This window comes from Squalius cephalus (genome assembly GCF_949319135.1).
Source record: "Squalius cephalus genome assembly, chromosome: 13".
Lineage (NCBI taxonomy): Eukaryota > Metazoa > Chordata > Actinopteri > Cypriniformes > Leuciscidae > Squalius > Squalius cephalus.
Genome location: NC_137134.1, coordinates 3,577,186 through 3,597,780, shown reverse-complemented (window position 1 = coordinate 3,597,780; position 20,595 = coordinate 3,577,186). Strand labels below are relative to the sequence as shown.

The 20,595-nt window shown below is 38.1% G+C and overlaps 1 protein-coding gene across 1 annotated transcript in view; it reads left to right on the top strand.

The window, feature by feature from the left end:
- The window catches only part of LOC307170498 (uncharacterized protein), a gene marked incomplete at both ends in the record, with an annotated part of 57,029 nt that extends 40,205 nt beyond the window's left edge, over nucleotides 1–16,824 (top strand). Inside the window, 4 exons of the mRNA XM_079891619.1 lie at nucleotides 14,247–14,339; nucleotides 14,695–14,904; nucleotides 15,076–15,141; nucleotides 16,577–16,824. Of these exons, the coding sequence (XP_079747745.1) occupies nucleotides 14,247–14,339; nucleotides 14,695–14,904; nucleotides 15,076–15,141; nucleotides 16,577–16,824 (617 nt within the window). The remainder of the gene's footprint in view (nucleotides 1–14,246; nucleotides 14,340–14,694; nucleotides 14,905–15,075; nucleotides 15,142–16,576) is intronic.
- Nucleotides 16,825–20,595: the final 3,771 nt, after the last annotated feature.

Here is a 20,595-nt window from a genome sequence, read left to right as displayed (position 1 = left end):
AAAATGCATTAATAGGCTAATATAAAATTTCAGTAGTCCAAGTTGGTTCGGGATTTGAACCCGTGTCATCTTAATGATCGTAACGTAAGTTCTACCACTCGGCCATGACTTTACTCGTTGCGAAATGCCCAAACGTTCCAATGTGTATTCGCTCACACGAGCAAGAAACGCTCTTCATTCAAATGAACGCGCCGCCGTGTTTGTCGAACACTAATTCAACATGCCAGAATAAAACCTGGCTTTAGAACAATGCATAGCGCCACTCGTCGTGGTGTGCCAAAACACTTAATTATAAACTTCAACATTTCATTCAAAACAATCTCAAAACGCTTTGTGAAATTTTGAAAAGCCGTGCATGCATTACTGCCACTGGAACCATGAACGAAACAGAATACTGGTTCTGATTTTATTGTTTGTCGTTTAAACGCGCCTGTTGCATATCTTTATTTTATGTATTTTATATGGTCTATTGAATTAGCATTGATATATATATATATATATATATATATATATATATATATATATATATATATATATATATATATAATAGGCTATAAATATACATATGGACTTTTTGGCCTATATATATATATATATATATATATATATATATATATATATATATATATATATGTTTTTATATTATGTATCATCTTTTACATAAAAAAGGGCTTCCAGTCTTAACATTTACTTTGCTTAAATTCGATACATTTATTTTCAATAGGGGCTGTAATTTCAGTATGCTTTACCAACGCTATGTATTCAATTAAAGTTCCAAGAGGTCTGGTCTCTATATTTCCTTCCCAGCGGACATAAAATGCAAGTGCACAGCAAAAATCACAACTTGTGCTTGCTGCGAATGCAAGTTATTTAAGGTGTCTCAACTGTACACAGTCTACCCTGAATTCATTTAACTACAAGGTTTCATGCAATTAAATTAAATTAATGTTCAGCAATTTGTACAAATAGAGTGTCTACAGGCCTACTATACTGTTGTAGCCATTAAATAAGCTCATTTAGTTTCATATTTGTTAAAATATTATAATGTTATTTTTTTCCATCTATGTTGATTATGAAAAGTGAACAGCACGAGTAAGATAGGATGTGCATTATATCGAGAGACGTGGAGTGGGTCAGACATGATTTTGGCAGCTTCATTAAGTTTTGTTTAGTAGAAAACCTTTCTTTAAAGTGAATTTCGTTTTCTAAAAATTGTATCTTAATTTTAATCAATTTTTCATCAACCAATTGCCTGGATTTAATAAATATAACAGCCAATATATAATCATGGAGGCACCCGTGCATTTGCACACTTGCATTGCATTGCACGTGAACTGGAGCGCATCTCATCCTAACTTAACGAAACTCGGTGTATGCCTCACACAGATGAGAAATACATCAAATACACAAAGCTTGAAATGTCTTTAAACGAAATAATTCAAAACGAAAAAAGAAAAAGGCTACTCTCTGATTATATAATCCAAGATGTGCATTTCTCTCTAGGCGCGTTCACTACGAATATGGCGATCGTCAACTTCATCTTTGCAGTCGACACTGTCAGAAAACACTAGTTTATTAATAAAAATCAATGCACGTGTCACCGGATTTACAAATGCACATCTTGCTTGTTGCACGCACACATATTATGTCTAAATAACGAGATATTATGTTGAAATAACATTATTAATAATACATCTTTTAGAATATTTGATTGAATGCTGAATGTTGCGCTTGTTCAATTTAATAAAATTAAAACTTTAATTGTGATAATTAAAATAATTGAATATTAAGTATTTAGTGGCCAAGTTTTGCTCATTTATTAAAAGTAGCCTATTATATGCCTAAGTAGGTCATATTAAGACAAGGCCTATATTAAGTTATTTTAGCTGTTATGAGAAAAATAAATCTAACGAAATCTAAAATCTAAATCTAATAAATCTAAAAATTTTCTAACGCCCATTCAACATGCCAGAATAAAACCTGATTTTTGAACAATGCGTAACGCCACTCGGCCTGGTGTGCCAAAACACAAAATTTTAAACTTCAATATTTAATTCAAAACAATCTCAAAACGCGTTGTGACATTTTTTTTTTTTTTAAAGCAGTAGCCTATATAGCCTACATTAAGAGCACTGAAATCAGGATCTTAACTAAAACGCGCTCCGCATAATCTCTCAAAGTTATTTCTGTAGGCTATATGGTAGGGCTATAGGCCTACCCCATGTAGGTTTTTTTTTTTTTTTTTACATGACTGCTTTTGAAATCACTATAAATTACTATGCAATTATATCGCTCACGAGAGAGAAGCTCTCTTCATTCATCTAATTCCTCAATAGAATAGTAAAATTATTCAGCATCATTGCTCCTAATATTGTCTCTATTTTTAACTTTTGATTCTATTTTTTCAGTTCTAAAATTGATTCTGTCTTTGGTTCTATTCTGTTGTAGCCTAATAGGCCTATTTATATATATAAAAAAATGCCTATTAGGCTTAGGGTTTTATATTTAACCCACTTACATTTTAAAATAGGGAAATTGCTGCTGTTTTGCACAATGCCCCTTTGCGCCACCTGGCGGTCATTTCGCGAACGACTTTGAAATGTGGCTGGTTTATTTCTGCCGCGGCGGTAATAGGCATTCTGGTTGCGTACCATCTGTAAGAGGTTAAAGGATAGTACAATTAGGGAGGTACTTAAAACAAGACTAATAAAAAGGCTGTATTATTTGAAATGTCAGATACCACCAGTCAAGTTAAACCTCATGTCGGCTCTTTAACTTCTGAACAACAGGAACGAGTATTGTTGTTACAGCTTGAACAGGAACGTTTGAAATTGGAAGTAGAGCGTGAGAAAACTAGAAATGAACAGACTAATGTTGAGCTGCAGAAATAATGAGAGAAGTTTGGAGATAATGAGAGAAGGTGGGCTAAATGGTTCAGCTGATGCTTTGCAGGGTGCTTCTCAAGTGTTTGACACTGCTGGAAATTTGAGGTTAATGCCTAAGTTTAATGAGCGAGACCCAGATACCTTTTTTATATTGTTTGAGCGAATAGCAGAGGCAAGAAATTGGCCTAGTAAGGAACGTACACTGCTTTTACAATGTGTGCTCACTGGCAGGGCTCAAGAAGCGTATTCTGCCCTTTCACTCGCGGACTGCAATGATTACTATACCGTTAAAGCGGCAGTTTTAAAAGCTTATGAGTTAGTACCAGAAGCGTACCGACAAAAATTTAGAACATTGTCCAAGGGTGTAAAGGAGGCTTATGTGGAGTTTGCTAGAGAGCTCACTACTGCATTTAATCGCTGGTGTATGGCATCTGAGGTAACCACGTTTGAAGAGTTGACTAACTACTTAATTATGCTTGAACAGTTTAAGTTCCTGTTCCTGCTCGAATAGCAACATACATAAATGAGCAGAAAGCTGAAACAACTGCTAAAGCTGCTGAGTTGGCTGATGACTATATTTTAACGCACAAGTTTTGGTTTTGAGTTTCGGAAAAGGGATGATATTTTTGAGGATAAAGTAGATTGCATGCCCAGGGATTCATCTCTGATCTGTAATTATTGTCGTGGTAAAGGCCATTGGAAAAATGAGTGCCCTGTGCTTAAAGCTAAGAGTAAAGGAGGAAAGGTTCCTCGCGTTAAACCAGCAGGCCTTGTGGCACCACTGTTAAATTCTGTTAGCTTGTCTTCTGAAGGATCTCCTACAGCAGTTAACCAGTTAAAAGATGGAGATTATGCACCTTTTATTACTTACGGGCACATGTCGCTTGTTGGTAAAGAGACAAAAGTTCCAGTAACGATACTGAGGGACACGGGAGCTTCGGAGTCCTTTATTTTGCAGGATGTGCTGCCATTTTCCTCTGTGAGTGATACTGAGACTAGTGTTCTTATTAGAGGAATTGGGTTAAATGTTCTGTCTGTACCATTACATAAAATTATGTTCTCATCTGAACTTGTGAATGGAGAAGTGGTGATTGGAGTGCGTCCATCATTACCAGTGGAGGGGGTGGATATAATCCTGGGAAATAATTTGGCTGGGGGTAGGGTTTGGCCTGTTACCTTTTCACCTCCTGTGGTTTCATCTTTTCCCTTTCCAGGTCCTGACGAGAGTAACAAAAACTTTCCACAGGTATTTACTGCTTGCGCTGTAACTCGATCTATGACCTCTGCACAGTCAAGGTTAACATCTGATTCTTTGGGTAGACCAGCATTTTCCTTGCCTGATGACTTTTCTGTTTCTTCTTCTGATTTGATCCAGGAGCAGAAACTTGATTATTCTCTCCATAAATTGTTTGAGAGTGTGATGTCTCCTGATGAAATTAGGCATGTTGCTCAGGGTTATCTTTTGCAGGATGGAATGTTGGTGAGGAAATGGATTCCTCATGGAAGTGATTTTGCTAGGGATCCTATCTTGCAGGTGGTAGTTCCAGAGAAATATCGATCATTGGTGTTGGAGATTTCTCATGATAAACTTGCTGGACATTTAGGGGTAAGAAAGACTTATGGCAGAATATTTTGTAATTTTTTTGGCCTAAATTGAAGAAGGATGTGTCAAAGTATATCAAGACATGTCATACCTGTCAACTAACAGGCAAGCTGAATCAGAAGATCAAACCTGCTCCACTGTTTCCTATTCCTGCTGTTAGTCCACCTTTTGAGCACTTGATTATCGATTGTGTAGGCCCACTGCCTAGATCAAAATCAGGTAGTATTCATTTGCTCACTGTGATGTGTGCATCGACTCGGTACCCTGCGGCCTATCCCCTCCGTACGATCACGGCAAAATCAGTGGTGAAGGCCTTGACTCAATTCATTTCTATTTTTGGCATTCCGAAGATTGTGCAAAGTGATCAAGGTTCTAATTTTACGTCTCATTTGTTTTCGCAGGTTTTCAAACTGTTGCACATTAACCCTCTGAGGTCGGCAAACGCGCATTTGTGGTAACACAGAAAAAAGAAATATGAAAAATGAATCTGTGATATTTCTACTTTTATATGTGTCCACTTACAATCAAATCAAAACATTGTGCTTTTGTAAAATAAAGAAAATAAACAGGGTGTGTTTTCTGCCTCTCCGTCGCGGTGAACTTTTTTTTCTTGAGCCCGTCTATAAACTGAAACAAAACTCAGCGAATACTTGTCACACATTTATGAGCCATATATCTTTATAATCATTTAAGTGTGTACTTTTAAATGATCGGATTCAAACTGAAAACAAATATTCTCTGTTTAAGTAATTTGTATAAAACCAACAAGATGTCCAGCTTCTCAAACGCTTGCTCATTATTTTTAATTTGACCACGCCCACACGCGCAAAAGAGATTCACATGCAAATCTCCACATGGAATGCGAACGCGCTCGTTACCTCAAAAACAAAGCACCAAACTTCATCAGTCTCAGCTTTTCGTCGAGTTTGGAAGACACACCGCGAGCTTACATTGGATTTACCTCAGAAGAAGAACACGATTTGAAGACAAGAAAGATGTAAGGTAAGAAATTCTTAATTATATTAGTTGAATATTATTGTTGCATAAACTTCACATTGCAGTTGAACTGTTGCTAGATATATGGTGAATATTATAATATTTAGACCCGTGTTTACTGTTAACCCTCTGGGGTCTAAGGTGTTTTTGGGGTCCTTGAGATGTTCTGACATGCCCTGACATTTGTGCTTTTTTCAGTTGCTTATAAACATATTAATGGCAAAAAAAAATTACACACTATTTAGCACAAACAGGGCTACCATAATATGTGAGCAACAATAATGTACATGTCTGCATTTTTGAGAGAATAATGTTTATGCGTGGTTATTGAAAAAACTAAAAACTAAAGTTTCTGAAATAAGGCCATAAAACACATTCTAAATATGTGCCAATAAGACTTTTGTCTAATGGATGTCATCACCTAGTGTTTTTTCTTCAAAATGATGTGAAAATCACCCTGCCTTATCATTCACATAACACAATACATTGATTTGAATTTTGCAAAGCACTTTCTGTTTGGAAAGGCAATATGCGGAGTGGGCGTCAACGATCATGCAAATTTAGTGGTTCACACCTGAAGAGACAATGGGGCCTGCATACTTATTTAGCCATTCATTCAGGTGAGTCACTGAGCCACAAGAATGCAAGAGCAACAGTTGGAAGCATCTCAATTCTTTTTTATTTTTCCACATATTGTGCTTGCAATTTGGCCTATAATATCCAAGGAAAACATGTCTAGTAATTGTGCAGTTAATTCTCATACTGTATTTTCAGTTTTGGAATAGTTATCCTCTCCCCAAATTTGTCACTAATAAAACACAATAAAAATTATTTAAAGAAATAATTCTATAGGCTTATATTTACCTTTTAATACTTTGTTTACATACCTTGTAAATATATTTTTTTATTAAAAAGGTTACAGTTACAACAACAATTCAAGTGTAATCTTTCTTTGTAAAAACTAAAGTATACATTTTATCATACATATTTCAAAGTTAAGGATTTGATTGATTATTTGATAACTTTATTTTTGACAAAACATACTATATTTAACATGAGCAAATATTGGCAAACAAAAGCTTATTTGAGGTGGCAGATATTTTACAGTAAAAATGTATAATCTATCCAAAACTAATCAAGGAAATGTTGTCTTTCACGTAACATAGGTCATTCATTTTTATTATAAGAAATATAAATGTTAATTTGCAGTTTAATACGTTGCTTATACAAATACATTTTATTTCAACATATTTCAGTCGATTTTTACTCAGTATAGCAATACAGTTTGCTAAAACCGAAACATTCATTCACAAACATAAACGCCTGACTGTAACGTTGTTTTTATGAAATATTAGGGCATATAAATGTTAATTTTCAGTTTAATACGTTGCTTATACAAATAGCCTACATTTTATTTCAACATATTTCTGTCGATTTTTACTCAACTCAGTATAGCAATACAGTTTGCTAAAACATCATCATTCATTCACACAGAGACGCAATTTAAATTTAAACTGTCTTTTTGCGAGCTGTGATAAACAGCGCGCATCTCTGCGGCTGCCGTTCATTCATTCACAGAAACGCGATTAATTTGAGAAGGAAAAAAAACTTACTACATATTCGGAGCCTCTCTCCTGCAATACCCGCACTCTGAGGTAGATTTTCCATTATTATTATTCCTCACAGCGCTGCCAGATGGTGTAAACAACATATGATTAAACTTGTGTTTTCTCGAGCTGATATGGGGGCGTTCACAGGTTTGCTTGGATTGCCTCAGTAATTTGCGTTTGAATAGCACGCGCTCTCCGTGGGCGGAGTCACATTACATTTGAATTAGCTCTAATGAGCTCGACTGGAATCGCTCTCTTTTAATACAGATTTCACAAGATGAGAATATTTGTTTTTTATATAAATTACCTCATTTAAAAGAAGATAATTCAAGCTTCATGCCTGTGTGTCTGTATGCCTGTTTGACTGAGTATTCGCTGAGTTACAGTTCATTTTCGGACGCGTTTCAGAATGGTCTTCACTGACAGAGAGAAGGCAGAACTCGCATCACGTTTATTTTTCTTTATTTGGCAAAAAGCACAACACTTTGTTTTTATTGTGAGTATACACAAAAATAATACACATTTAACAGAATCGATTGATGTATGAAACTTGCTTGTAATATCAAAGTCCACAGAGCAAAATTAATTTCTTTTGAACTGAACTGAAAAAAAGCGAGCCTATCGCGCCGGCGCGATTGTCGACCCCAGGGGGTTAAATACTGTTTGTGGATATCAGCTCAAACGTAGATATGTATAATATGGTAACCATAATGTTTCATATTTTGGAGCGCGCTGTGTTTGAATTTCACATATTTTGAGGCGCGCTGTGTTTGAATGTAACATATTTTGGAGCTTGCGCTGCGTTTGAATTTTTCATATTATATCATTATAACGAATGGAAACATTTGAAGTAACATATGATCATCAATATATTTTTTTCAAGTAGTTGTTACTGAAGTGATTCGTTTGAAAGATTTATAGGCTGCTATAGGTTATTGTTATTATTATTATTATTTTATGTAGCACTGAGCGTAGCTTATGCCTACAAGGCAAAACAATGGTGTTCATTATATATTGTTGGAAACATTTGTGTGTGTATTCTGTGAATTTTAAAAAGCCATTTTAACCAGAAAAAAAAAACAAAAACATTTTAACCGTACAGCTATAGTTTCTCTTGATATCAGCATGTTCACAGTTTTGTTTTATTTATTTTTTGTACAGGGCCCAGATGCCACTGAGTCCTGCTGACTTCAACATTCACATGAGTCTCTGTACATGAACATGGTAAAGTGAAAATCAAACACTTTGGAAATGAAAGGCATGTACAATGTTTTTAGGAATGGCACAAAGGTCTCTGTCTTTGGATCATTGTTTTCAATAGTGTGCTTTTTTGTCATTTGTTGTGTATCTTTGGATTATGTTGTGTTGTAAATAAATCCAAACAATCAAAAAGCCATTCTTTTTTTAATCTCCTCATTCTTTGTGCAAGGTTGCTCAGAATGACAGGGCCTGATAGCTCCTAATAGAGCCATTAGGGGAGGGTCTTTGTCTTTCTCAGGTGTGAAAGCCATGCATATTAATGATGTGATCACGCCTCCCGCATAAAGCTTTCTTACACAAAACACGTCATACACATTTTAAATCAATATTGTCTTATCTGAATGAGCAGTCAGGGTGATTTTCACATAGTTTTGGAGCAAATATTCTAGGCTACGTGATACAATTTTCAAAAGTCTTGTGAAGAAATAATAAGTATGGGTTTCATGGCCTTATTTCAGTGACAATTTTTTTTTGTATTTGCACAAACCACGCATAAACGTCATTATCTCAAAACTAAAAACTTTTACATACATGCTGCTGATATATTATTGTAGCAGAGTTTGTGCTAAATACAGTGTAATCAGACTTTAGCCATGAAAATGTCACAAGTAACAGAAATAAGCACAAATGTCAGAGCATGTCAGAACACCTCCAGGCCCAGAAAACACCTCAGACCCCAGAGGGTTAAGCACAATAAAGCTAGTGCTTATCATGCCCAAAGCCAAGGGGCTTTAGAGCGTTTCCATCAGACGCTGAAGTCCCTACTTCGTGCTTATTGTACAGAGCTGGAGGGTGATAGGGAGCAGGGATTGCCGTGGTTGATGTTGTCAGCGCGTGAGGTAAGCCAGGAAAGTACTCGTTTTAGTCCCAATGATTTGGTGTTTGGGCACACCGTTCGGGGATCGCTGGCTGTGCTCCGCCATAACTGGACTGAAGGTACACCGCCTCAGAATTTAAGTTATGTGAACGACTTTAAGCGCGGATTGTATGAAGCAGATAAGATGGCAAAAGAACAATTGCATTTTTCGCAGGGACGTATGAAGTCACTTTACACTTTACTTTACAATTGGCGAACTGAGAAACGACAATTTATGCCTGGCGATCAAGTGTTGGCTCTGTTACCTGTGGAGGGCTCACCATTTCAAGCTCGGTTTACTGGTCCGTTTGAAGTGGTGAAACACAGTCTTATTGACACCCCAGAGAGAAGGAAGTCAACACAGTCCTGTAATATTAATTTGTTGAAGCCCTATTATTGTCGTTCTCCTAAAGCGTTAGAGACCAGAACAGATGTGAAACCTGCACTGGTAGTTGAGAGTACTTCACCTGTTCCTTTGGAAGAGGGAATTGATGAAGGGGTTTCTTTCCCCGAGGATAGAGTGCTGTTGGGACGTCTTAAATTCAGAGACTCTGAAAAATGTGCATAAAATGTTGACCCATTTAACAGAGAGTGAACGTGCTGACTTGACTGCTCTTATTAATCATCGTGTCTCTTTATTTGGTGATGTACCTTTGTGTACACATTGGGCGGAGCACGATATTGATGTTGGGAATGCTGAGCCCATTCGCCAACATTTTTATTGTGTGTCCCCAAATAAACTCTTACATCTGGTTGCTGAAGTTCAATATATGCTAGATCATGACATTGCACGGACATCATTTTCCAGCTGGGCATCCCCCTGCTTGCTTGTCAATAAATCTGATGGAACTTATCGGTTTTGTGCCGATTATAGGAAAGTAAATAAAGTGACGAAACCAGACTCCTTTCCACTTCCTCGTATTGAGGATTGTGTTGATCGTGTTGGGGCGGTAAAATTTGTAAGTAAGTTCGATCTGCTCAAGGGCTACTGCCAGGTTCCGTTGACCCCAAGGGCTCAAGAGATCTCTTCCTTTATTACATCTGAGGGGTTATTTTCTTATAATGTTATGAGTTTTGGTCTCAGAAATGCGCCTGCAACGTTTCAGCAACTTATGAATAGGGTTGTTTCTGGATTGGAGGGAGTCGCAGTTTATTTAGACGATGTGGTGGTTTTAAGTGATTCATGGGAGCAGCATTTGAGCCGTATTGCAGATCTGTTCTCCCGTTTTGTTGAAGCTGGCCTGACGGTCAATTTGGCCAAATGTGAGTTTGCCAAGGCCACCGTGACTTACTTGGGTAAGGTTGTTGGACAGGGTCTGCGTCCAGTTCGGGCCAAGGTTGAGGCCATTGATCAATTTCCTTCTCCTTCCACCAAAAAGGAGTTGATGCGTTTTTTGGGGTTAGTGGGTTACTATCGGGGATTTTGTAGGAATTTTTCCACCATGGTAGCCCCACTCACTGATTTGCTAAAGGCAAAAGCCGATTTTATCTGGACTTCTGTCTGTCAGGAAGCTTTTGAGGCAGCTAAATCACTGCTCACTTCCTCTCCTGTTTTAGCAGCTCCCAAATTTGACCGCCCTTTTAGGTTGTGTGTGGATGCTAGCAACGTGGGTGCGGGAGCTGTACTGTTACAAGCTGATGATAAGGGAATTCACTGTTACGTTAGTTATTTTTCAAAGAAGTTTTCTTCTTATCAGTTACATTATTCGGTGATTGAGAAAGAGGCCTTAGCGCTGATTTGGGCCCTGCATCATTTTGAGGTGTATGTGGGATCAGTGTCAGATTCCTTGGTCGTGTACACTGACCACAATCCACTTATTTATTTACACTCTTTGCGGTGCCCAAATCAACGTTTGACTTGCAAACGGTGCCTCTTTCTGCAGTCATATGCCCTTGAAAGTCGACACATCAAAGGTACTGACAAGGTACTGTTTTTTTTTTTTTTGCGTTCGGTTATTTTGTAAAGAAATTGGCGTGTTGATTAACCGAATGTAAAACTGTAAGAGAGATCGTTTGTTTAGCGCTATTGTTTGGGATGTTTTATACATCGTACTTTGAAGGAAATACGCGTTGGATTTGTTTCTTTTTGACAACGGAATGTGTGGAGCGCTGTATCTGTAGTTTGGCTGTTCCATGCTGTTTTTTTGTAGAAGGTAAGTGATTTTTTGCAAATCTTTTTGTGGGAGGAATATTTAATAATATTTGTGTTCCCTGGTTAGGTTTAGCTGCTTGTTCCCTTTTGGAACAGGTGGGTGTAATGTAACTTTTTTTATTTTTGTGTGGTGACCGTGAGTAGAGCAGTTGGAAAGATGTCTAATCTAGTCGAAGAGTTCATTAGTTCTCCTTCTGAAGGTTTACTTGATTCGTGTACAAAAGATCAGTTATTCGAAATTGCGGATCATTATGAAATTGAGCTTGGAGATAAGAGGTTAAAGGATAGTACAATTAGGAAGGTACTTAAAACAAGACTAATAAAAAAGTCTGTTTTATTTGAAATGTCAGATACCACCAGTCAAGTTAAACCTCATGTCGGCTCTTTAACTTTTGAACAACAGGAACGATTATTGTTGTTACAGCTTGAACAGACGCCGTTTTGCGTCTTGGATTCCGTTGTTTGTTTGCTTTTCGTCTCGTCTCCGTCTCATTTAGTTATTCTTACTTTAATAAATGTTATTCTTTTGAGCAATATCCAACGTGTTTTCTCCTTCTTTGTCGTGGCTTGAGAGCCGGCCGTGACATCGACAGTGTAGCGACAATGACTGACATGCGGTCACATGCTGTTCAAATTAGTAAATCCTTGTCTCCAAACAGATCCTTCGTTGTCTCCTTAGACAACAGTCTGTTCATGCTGCCTCTAAGTCTACCATGAACAGTCAAAATTGCATCTTTGTGGCTCCCCAGAGGGACATTTGAGTCCTGTTTTTGAACAATCCCCTCTGAAACCCCCCATGCCTTTGAATCACGTGACAAGCCTCAAAGACATTCCAGAGCACACACACCCACACACACACACCCCCACACACACAAAACATCCTTTGAGTGCAACTTCATATAGAAATATAGCTCTTGAATGTATACCTTCCGATATGCATGTGTGATTAGCTTTGCTTTATAATAGAGGTGTGGATTGCTAGAATAAAATCTTTAATTCTGAAGGTTCATTGAAAGAAAATCACTCCATAGTGTCTTGTAACTCGACCTGGTTCGATCTGGTAACCTGGTCATAAACTTTTATGGCTCCAAAGCTGCAGCTCATCCAGTTCCTGGGCAAACCAACATTCCAACACCTTAACACACATGGAACTTTTCATGGAACATTTCAGAGAAAACTCTTCAAATGTTTGATACGTATTCCTGTGTTTCGCAAGTGTTGTCACTGGCCATAATGGAAACACTGACAATTTTATTGTGTGTTTAATCAAACTTTATATGTGTGTAATTCTGCATATCTCCTGTAACTTCGCATTTCTACAACCTTCATGTGATGTGTTTGATATCTCTGTAATTCTCTCAATCTAACAGAGTCGAATTCCAATAGCAGAATGCAGCAATATACATTGTTTACACAATTCATATTTCTGGAACCGAAAAGCTTAAGTCAATCGTCACTGTAACTCGAGCAGGAGATCGTTCCAAACGAACAAAGGGATCTTCCCGCTAGAAAAATCTCGACAGCTGATTCGTCCTCTCCGAAGAAGGGGGCGGTACATGGGACACTGATAAAAGTCCAAACCTTCAGTTTCCTCTCTCTCTTCTCCGGTCGCTCTTCTCCGGTCTCTCTCATCCCTGACCTCTCACCCTTCCTCCTCTTCTCCCCGGCGCAGCGCTTCTCCAAGGAACATCTGAAGAAGGCCCTAGCCTTCTCTATCGAACGAGCACATGTGTGAGTCGTAGCTGCGTCCTTTGCAACGAAGCTTTTGCAGCCTCTCCCTTCCCGGGAGACGAATCTGAACTTTCTCGGTAACGTTACATTCAGTGAGTCTTTTTTATCTTCTCGCGACACCGGAAGACGCAGCAGAAACAGGACACCATCCTCGCTTCCTGCCTCAGCCTCAGCCTCACCAGAAAGAGCACAGAAACTCGCAAGTACCTTATCTGATAAAAGCTGTTTCCCGGTGTCTCGTAAACTTAGGTTTCTGTATGTAATAATTACTAGCTTTTCCCTTCTCTCTATTTCTTTCTTTCTTTCATTTCATTCTGATCATGCTATGTTTTATGTTTTGGTTCGGTTAAGTGTTTGTTTGTTTATTGTTTGCATTTTTACGTACGTTTATATTTGTAGCTCATATAATCTCTAGTTTTACATTTATTAAAATCCATGGAATACTTTTCACTGTCTCTGTGTTTGAAAGCCAACCTTATAAGTCAATGAATCTTAAAAGATCTAAGCTACAAGCTCGATATTAGACTACATTCAGTAGTTTTAATTAATAAACTCAGAAAGTTTAATGTTCGTGGCCAGAACATAAACTTTCTTGGAGTTTGTAAATAGATACCCCTTCTTAACTGTGATAATCTTAAATTTATTCGCTGGACGAATGATGGATGACCAGACCAGTTACAGAACAAGGTAATCTCAATAATTGATAAAGAAAATGTACATGCGATTTCTGAATTATTATGACCATGAGTTATGATTATTAATATTTCCAAAATTCCCTATATCCTTGAGCTAATTCACATTTACCCAGAGTCGTAGTCGCTACAACAGACAGATAAAAAATTCCAAGTGGTCAAGATGGGCAAACTTCTGTTTGCGATGGAGCATGGAGCAGAGTCACTAAAAGAGAAGAGTCTGCAAATACTGGACTCCGTTATTAGTGGTAATTAAATTATTATTATACAATTTTAAAGTTCTTCCTCTTCCAATTACACTGTCTTCTATCTGTCTTTCTTTCTGTCTGTCTGTCTTCATCTCTCCTTCTGACTTTCTGTCTACTGTGTGTGCATCTTTATTTATCTGCATATTTTTGACTTTCTTTTAATATCACTGTAAAAGTAAGTTGAGCAATTTCCTACTGTGAATATTTTCATAGGCAAAAGACACGCAGCCACCCCAACTAAAGATCTGAAAGGTGTCAAAAAGAGAAGGACGTCAGATGCAGGAATTCAACAGGAAGCTCATGAAGGTATGTTCTAAAAATCACACGAGTAGTCATATTAGGAACGCTATGCTCTAGTAATTAAATTGAAACTTTGAATCTTGTGGAAAAAAAATAAGCCTGATGCGTGATGTTTACATTGTATTACGATTTGTTGATTTTGTGTATGGTCAACCTAAATGTGACAAAAAGGGGTTTAACCTTTTTGGTCTTTTTTGAGAGAAAAATACATTTTGAGAAAACAGAATTTAAATTCATAATGTTTCATAAAAATCTATGGATGCTAACCGACCAAAAAAGCTTTTCTCTACATGTATTTGCATTTCAGAAAAACTTATGTTATGAATGATTGTCTGTATGTTTCTAACGTATGCTTCATCAGATGGATGGCAGCTGTCCACCACAAGCTCATCAGCTCAAAGGAAAAAGAAGACTGTCACAACACAAAGACAAGATGATGATGATGATGACTCAGTAGGATGGTCACTTGGGAAGAGACAATGTCAAACTGCAAGAACAAGACATGAAGATGATGGTAATGCTGATGAGGATGATGGGAGTGATAACATCAGTCAAGGCAATGAAGACAGAGGTAACACTCTCAGTGTGACTTTAATCTTTCACTGCACCATTGTCGTGTTTGTGGGCAATTTCATTCAACTAAAACATCATCTTGCAGTTATAGAGTTTTGCTGTAGTACTGGTGCATTTTTGAGATGCAGATGCAAGGACTTTGACTCTATCAAAACATGTTCTTTTATAGATGGACTGGTGCACCAGGAGATAGGTGGAGGACAAATGGAGAGAACTGCAGAAAAACATGATGATGGTAAGTCTGTAACTTTGGCACTAATTAAGTGTTCTTAAATCAGTGTTAAGTATTTTTACTTCATGGAGGGGTCCATTTTGTTTTTCTATATTCCAGAATATCAGTAATCAAATACGAAGGTCTATCCTCAAAGCGTATAAAAGTGTGTCTGAATATCTCCATACATGCTAAATTACAAAACAACAGACAATAATAATAACAAAACATTGTTAAATTTATGGCAAATTATATTTTGCTTTAATGTTTGTGCATTGTACTTTTAAAGGGAAATTTCACCCGTTGGAACATTAATCTTTATTGAAAGTGGGTCATATTTGTAGTCGAAATGTAACATAAATTTAGAATTTTACGCTATTGTGTACATACATGCCACGTTGGTATAAGAAAGAAAATAGAAACACTCAATTTATAGTCAGACATCCGTTTGTCCCTGCAGGCTTTGGCTGTCGCTTCCAGTTTAGGATTCTAAAATATGTATCCAGGACGCCGCTGTCCATGTAACGTTACGGTACGAAGCTATTGTGGTTCACCACACAAACGTCTATGTCCTTATCTGATGCAGAAATTTCGTCCAGAAGACGAATCTTTGAAATTCTCTGCAGCAGATGGACTCCATTTCTGTGTCGCACAGCGAGAGCATAGGCCCCACCAGTCTGTCCCAGCTCGAGCCAGTCTGGCCTCCTCCCCGGGCTCATGGCTGCAGCGTCTCCTGTTCCTCCATCTGCCTCTGCTGCTCTTCGCTGTATTGTGGCTCATAAAGGTAGCCACGAACATCGGATTCGAGCATCACGCTTTCGAAGATTGATTACCTTCTGCTATTGTTGTAACATGAAGCTGGCCTCGCTCCACAGCGTCTGTTAGCTTAGCTTCCAAAAAGATGGCGGCTGTATCGTTTCTTTTCGTGTATTTTCGTATCTGCCATTGAAGTCCCTCCCACTGATCTGTAATAGGTCTGTAGCATGAGTGGGTCCCACCCATAGCCCCCCCCCCCCCCCCCCCCCCCCCCCCCCGGAAAATGAGGAATGAGTGTTTGTAGTCTTACACCCTCGACAAAGATATAGCACTTCCTTCTTTCAATGACGCAAAATGACGATTTTTACATCATTGAAAGAAGGAAGTGCAACACTGAAATCCGTATTTCTCCCGTCTCAGGGAAAACTGAGGGAATGATGCACGACCATTCAAAAATATGACTGGGTTTCTAATGATACAAAGCTTAATGCAAATGGGTGAAGTGTCCCTTTAATGTGTTTCCTAGATGTAAGGTGGAAATATTCATCTTATTCATCTTTTTAACTTGGATGATTAGGTCTGGACATGCATATATCATTGTCACTGGAAATGGAGGGAGAATGTAACCAGTCACAGCTTTTGACTGTTTGTAATATGTAGGTGTCAACATTTTGGTTGAGTTTACTGTTTTCATGCTGCACAGATGGACAGGAGCCACACTCAACTTCAGGAAGCTCATCTGCTGAAAAACCAAAGAGGATTACAACATCTAGACTGGATGATGATGGTGATGATGAAGATAGCGGTGACTCTGAACATGGTAAGCACAAGTACACATCTCATTCTGTGACCTTTCAGTGCTTTTTTATTATTATTCTTATCCTCTTAAACATGCAGAGAGGCTACACTTTACTAAATGGTGTAGTTTTGTCTTCACCTCATTACTGCTAATGTTGTTTCTTAAACAAGGTTTACTGATCTTGGCCTAGTGAGCCAGCTCTACTGTTATCATGCATGGATTTAATTGTAATACTTTGTAGAACAGTAATCTATTACCATGTTAACAGAAATACAAGAAGGTCATCTTTCAACCTTGCATTTCTAATGGGAGATTTGATTTGTTTTCACTTCGTTTCAACATAAATGACAATATATCTGCCGTAATTTCCAGACTATTGAGCGCACCTGAATAAAAACCGCTCCAACTAAATTTAAAAATTGTACATGTATAGGCCCGCAGTTGTCTATAAGCCACACACAGAGTCACAGTTCAACCTCGCCGTGATAAACCTTTTGGAGCTCCCCAAAGAGCTACAGATAGTGCAGCAGATAAATTAATTTTTTCACTAAAATACTTCAGTTGTTGAAACAAGCATGAAATTTGGCATAAATCGTCTCCATAAGCCAACTTTTGAAAATGACTGGGTGTCCACTCAAAATTTAAAAAAAGTTTTTTTTTTTCATTTTTTTTTTTTCAGTTTTTATCATTGGTTTTACGTGTGTCTGATCATTAGTTTATGCATTTGCTTTGGCTTTACAGTCTTAAGGTAGAGTCAACAAGCAAGGGTGAAAGGATTAGAGTTTAATATTTCATAGAGCAGACTATAAACAAAGATGGAGTCCAATATGGCCCCCACAAACCTTGAAAATGTGTTTCAGGATTCTGTAGGCACAGAAAAAATGTAAAATAGTTTTTCTTGGAATCACTGTCTGAATCTATCAGGCTACACCTGTCTATGCACAATTCAGGTGGTGGTTTATTACATGTATAATTATATGTATAAAGAGTGAATGTCACTGCACAACAGGGTACTCTTTGACTTCACTGCTGTAACTCAGCCTGGGCTTCAGTGTCAGCTGATCTTTACTAATGCTGTACAATTAGTTGTAGTTTTAGTTTAGTTTAGTGTCCCAAATGCTGTCTAATAGCCCCATATCAGTTAGTTGGTAGAAAATCGTTCTAAGATCTAGTTAGACTGAGTTGAGGGTGTGAAAGCTAAAGCAGAGCCGAGGGCAGGGGCTCATGTTCTTACCCGGATGGTGCACAGGTCACACGGGACTTCAATGGCACTGGATGAATGATCGGGCGAGGTGGAGGATAACCAAACCTATCCCATACATCAATCAGACTATTTTTTTCATCTAGGAATTTTTTGTGGACACCCAGATTTTTTGACAGAGAGGGTTTTAGTAAACACTTGGACCAAATGTCATGCTTGTTTCACAAACTGAAGTATTTTTCTACTTATCTATTGCACTAAGAGGGAGAACCTGCGCTAAATCTGCCCACACCGCACCCATGGAGCTGCAGCCTCTCCGCCCGTAGGTACCAGGGAGGAGACAGCCATGTCAACACTCACTGCAAGCAGAATAAAACCATTGAAATGCAGAAAATTTACAGCTAATGGCAAATAGTCAAAATTCTGCATGTAAAATTGTCAAAACAATGTAAAGTTTAAAAATGAATACATGCCCAAAACATAAAGTTTGTTACACCCATAAAAAACCTGTCTTGTCCTGGCTCATTATGCTCTTACGTATTATTGATTGATCGTTGATCGCTGATCGATTGCTCCTGTCTGCCTCGCTGCCTGCTGTGAGTGTGTTTGTGTGCTTCGGTGCTGTAAGCTCCGTCTTAGCCTTATATTTCTTTGTTTTGAACCATCATTTTACTACCATTTCTAGTTGTTTATACTACTACATTTTACCCAACATCTCAGATTAACCTGACATCGCTAGCTTTTGTTATTAGTACTACTAGCACAAAACGCTAGTAATTCGCTAGCCTGTTAACGCGCCACCCGTGCGCTCAGCTATTTTTATTTATTTATTTATTTTTCTATCGTGCGTCCGCGCCTTTGAGTTCATAAAAAGCTCAGGTGAGTAAGAATCAGTCAACAAACACGGTGAGTAATGTCTTGTCCTGTTATTGTCACCTGCACTTCATGTCACGTTTAGTATAGCCTTCTCTGTCGACAATATAGGATTTATATGTGATAAATGTAAGGAGACAGTTAGGTTGACAGAGAAGATTTCAGAATTAGAAACACGCATCCAAACTTTAATTGAGGATAGTGCTAGTGCTAGTGCTTTAGATGTTTTGGATGCGCATAGTATAGTGAACACTTTACATGAGTCGGTTCCGGCTGAAGTAGAGCCTGTGCAGCCGGGCAAATGGGTGACAGTGAGGGATCGCTCTAGTCGCGGATCTAAAAACCACTCTTCCGTTCCGATTACCATAACAAATCGATTTGCCCCGCTCAGTGAAACACCCACTGAGAATGATTGTGCCCTAGTTATTGGCGATTCTATTACACAGAACGTGAAAATAGAGACACCAACCACCATAGTCACATGTTTGCCGGGAGCCAGAGCGCCTGACATCAAAGCAAATTTAAAAGTGCTGGCTAATGCTAATCATAAATTCTCTAAGATCATTATTCATGTCGGCACTAATGATGTTCGACTCCGCCAGTCGGAGATCACCAAAATTAATATTAAAGAGGTGTGTGAACTTGCAAGTACGATGTCAAGGACTGTAATTTGCTCTGGCCCCCTTCCTGTTCGCAGGAGTGATGAGATAGTTAGTAGATTGTGTTCGCTTAACGGTTGGCTGTCTAGGTGGTGTCCGCTTAATAATATAGAATTCATAGACAATTGGAAAAGTTTTTGGGGCAAACCTGACCTGTTGAAAAGAGATGGTATTCATCCCTCCTGGGATGGTGCTGCTCTTCTCTCTAGTAATATGGCTCATAGTCTTAGAGCTCAAACATGACAATCTGGGGCTCAGGTCAGGAAGCAGACAGACTGGCTAAACCAACCGTCTGCTAGCGGCCTCGCGTCACCAAGGTCAGATAAATCCTATCACATAGAGCCTCTTTCACCTAGCTATCATCATATAGAGACTGTGTCTGTTCCCCGAATTTGGAAATCCAAAAAAACGTTTAAACCCATCTAAGGTTAAAAATTTTATTGATGTTCAACAAATAAAAAACAGCTATATTACAGATGAGCAAATGCTAAAGCTTGGGTTGCTGAATATTCGATCGCTTACTTCAAAAGCACTCGTTGTTAACAATATGATTTCAGATAATAACCTAGATGTGCTGTGTTTGACAGAAACCTGGCTAAAACCAAACGATTACATTACTTTAAATGAATCAACCCCGCAAGATTACTGTTATAAACATGAGCCTCGTCTGAAACGCAAAGGGGGTGGTGTTGCTGTAATTTATAGTAATAGTTTCAAAACCACTAAGAAATCAAGTTTTAAATATAATTCTTTTGAAGCATTGGTGCTTAATGTAAAAATATATAGTGTAAACGATAAATTACGTTTGAGATTTGTGCTGGCTACTGTATACAGGTCACCAGGGCACCATACAGACTTTATCAAAGAATTTGCGGACTTTCTATCAGAATTAATATTGACTGCAGATAAAGTACTAATTGTTGGTGATTTTAATATACACATCGATAATGAAAAAGATGCATTGGGATTGGCATTTAAAGACATTGTAAATTCAATTGGAGTTAGACAACACGTGTCAGGACCTACTCATCGTCGTAATCATACTCTAGATCTAATATTATCACACGGAATAGATGTTGATGCCGTTGAAATTCTGCAGCAGAGCGATGACATCTCAGATCATTATCTAGTCTCGTGTAAACTTCATTTAGCCAAGGCTGCAAAGCCGACTCCGTGTTTCAAATATGTGA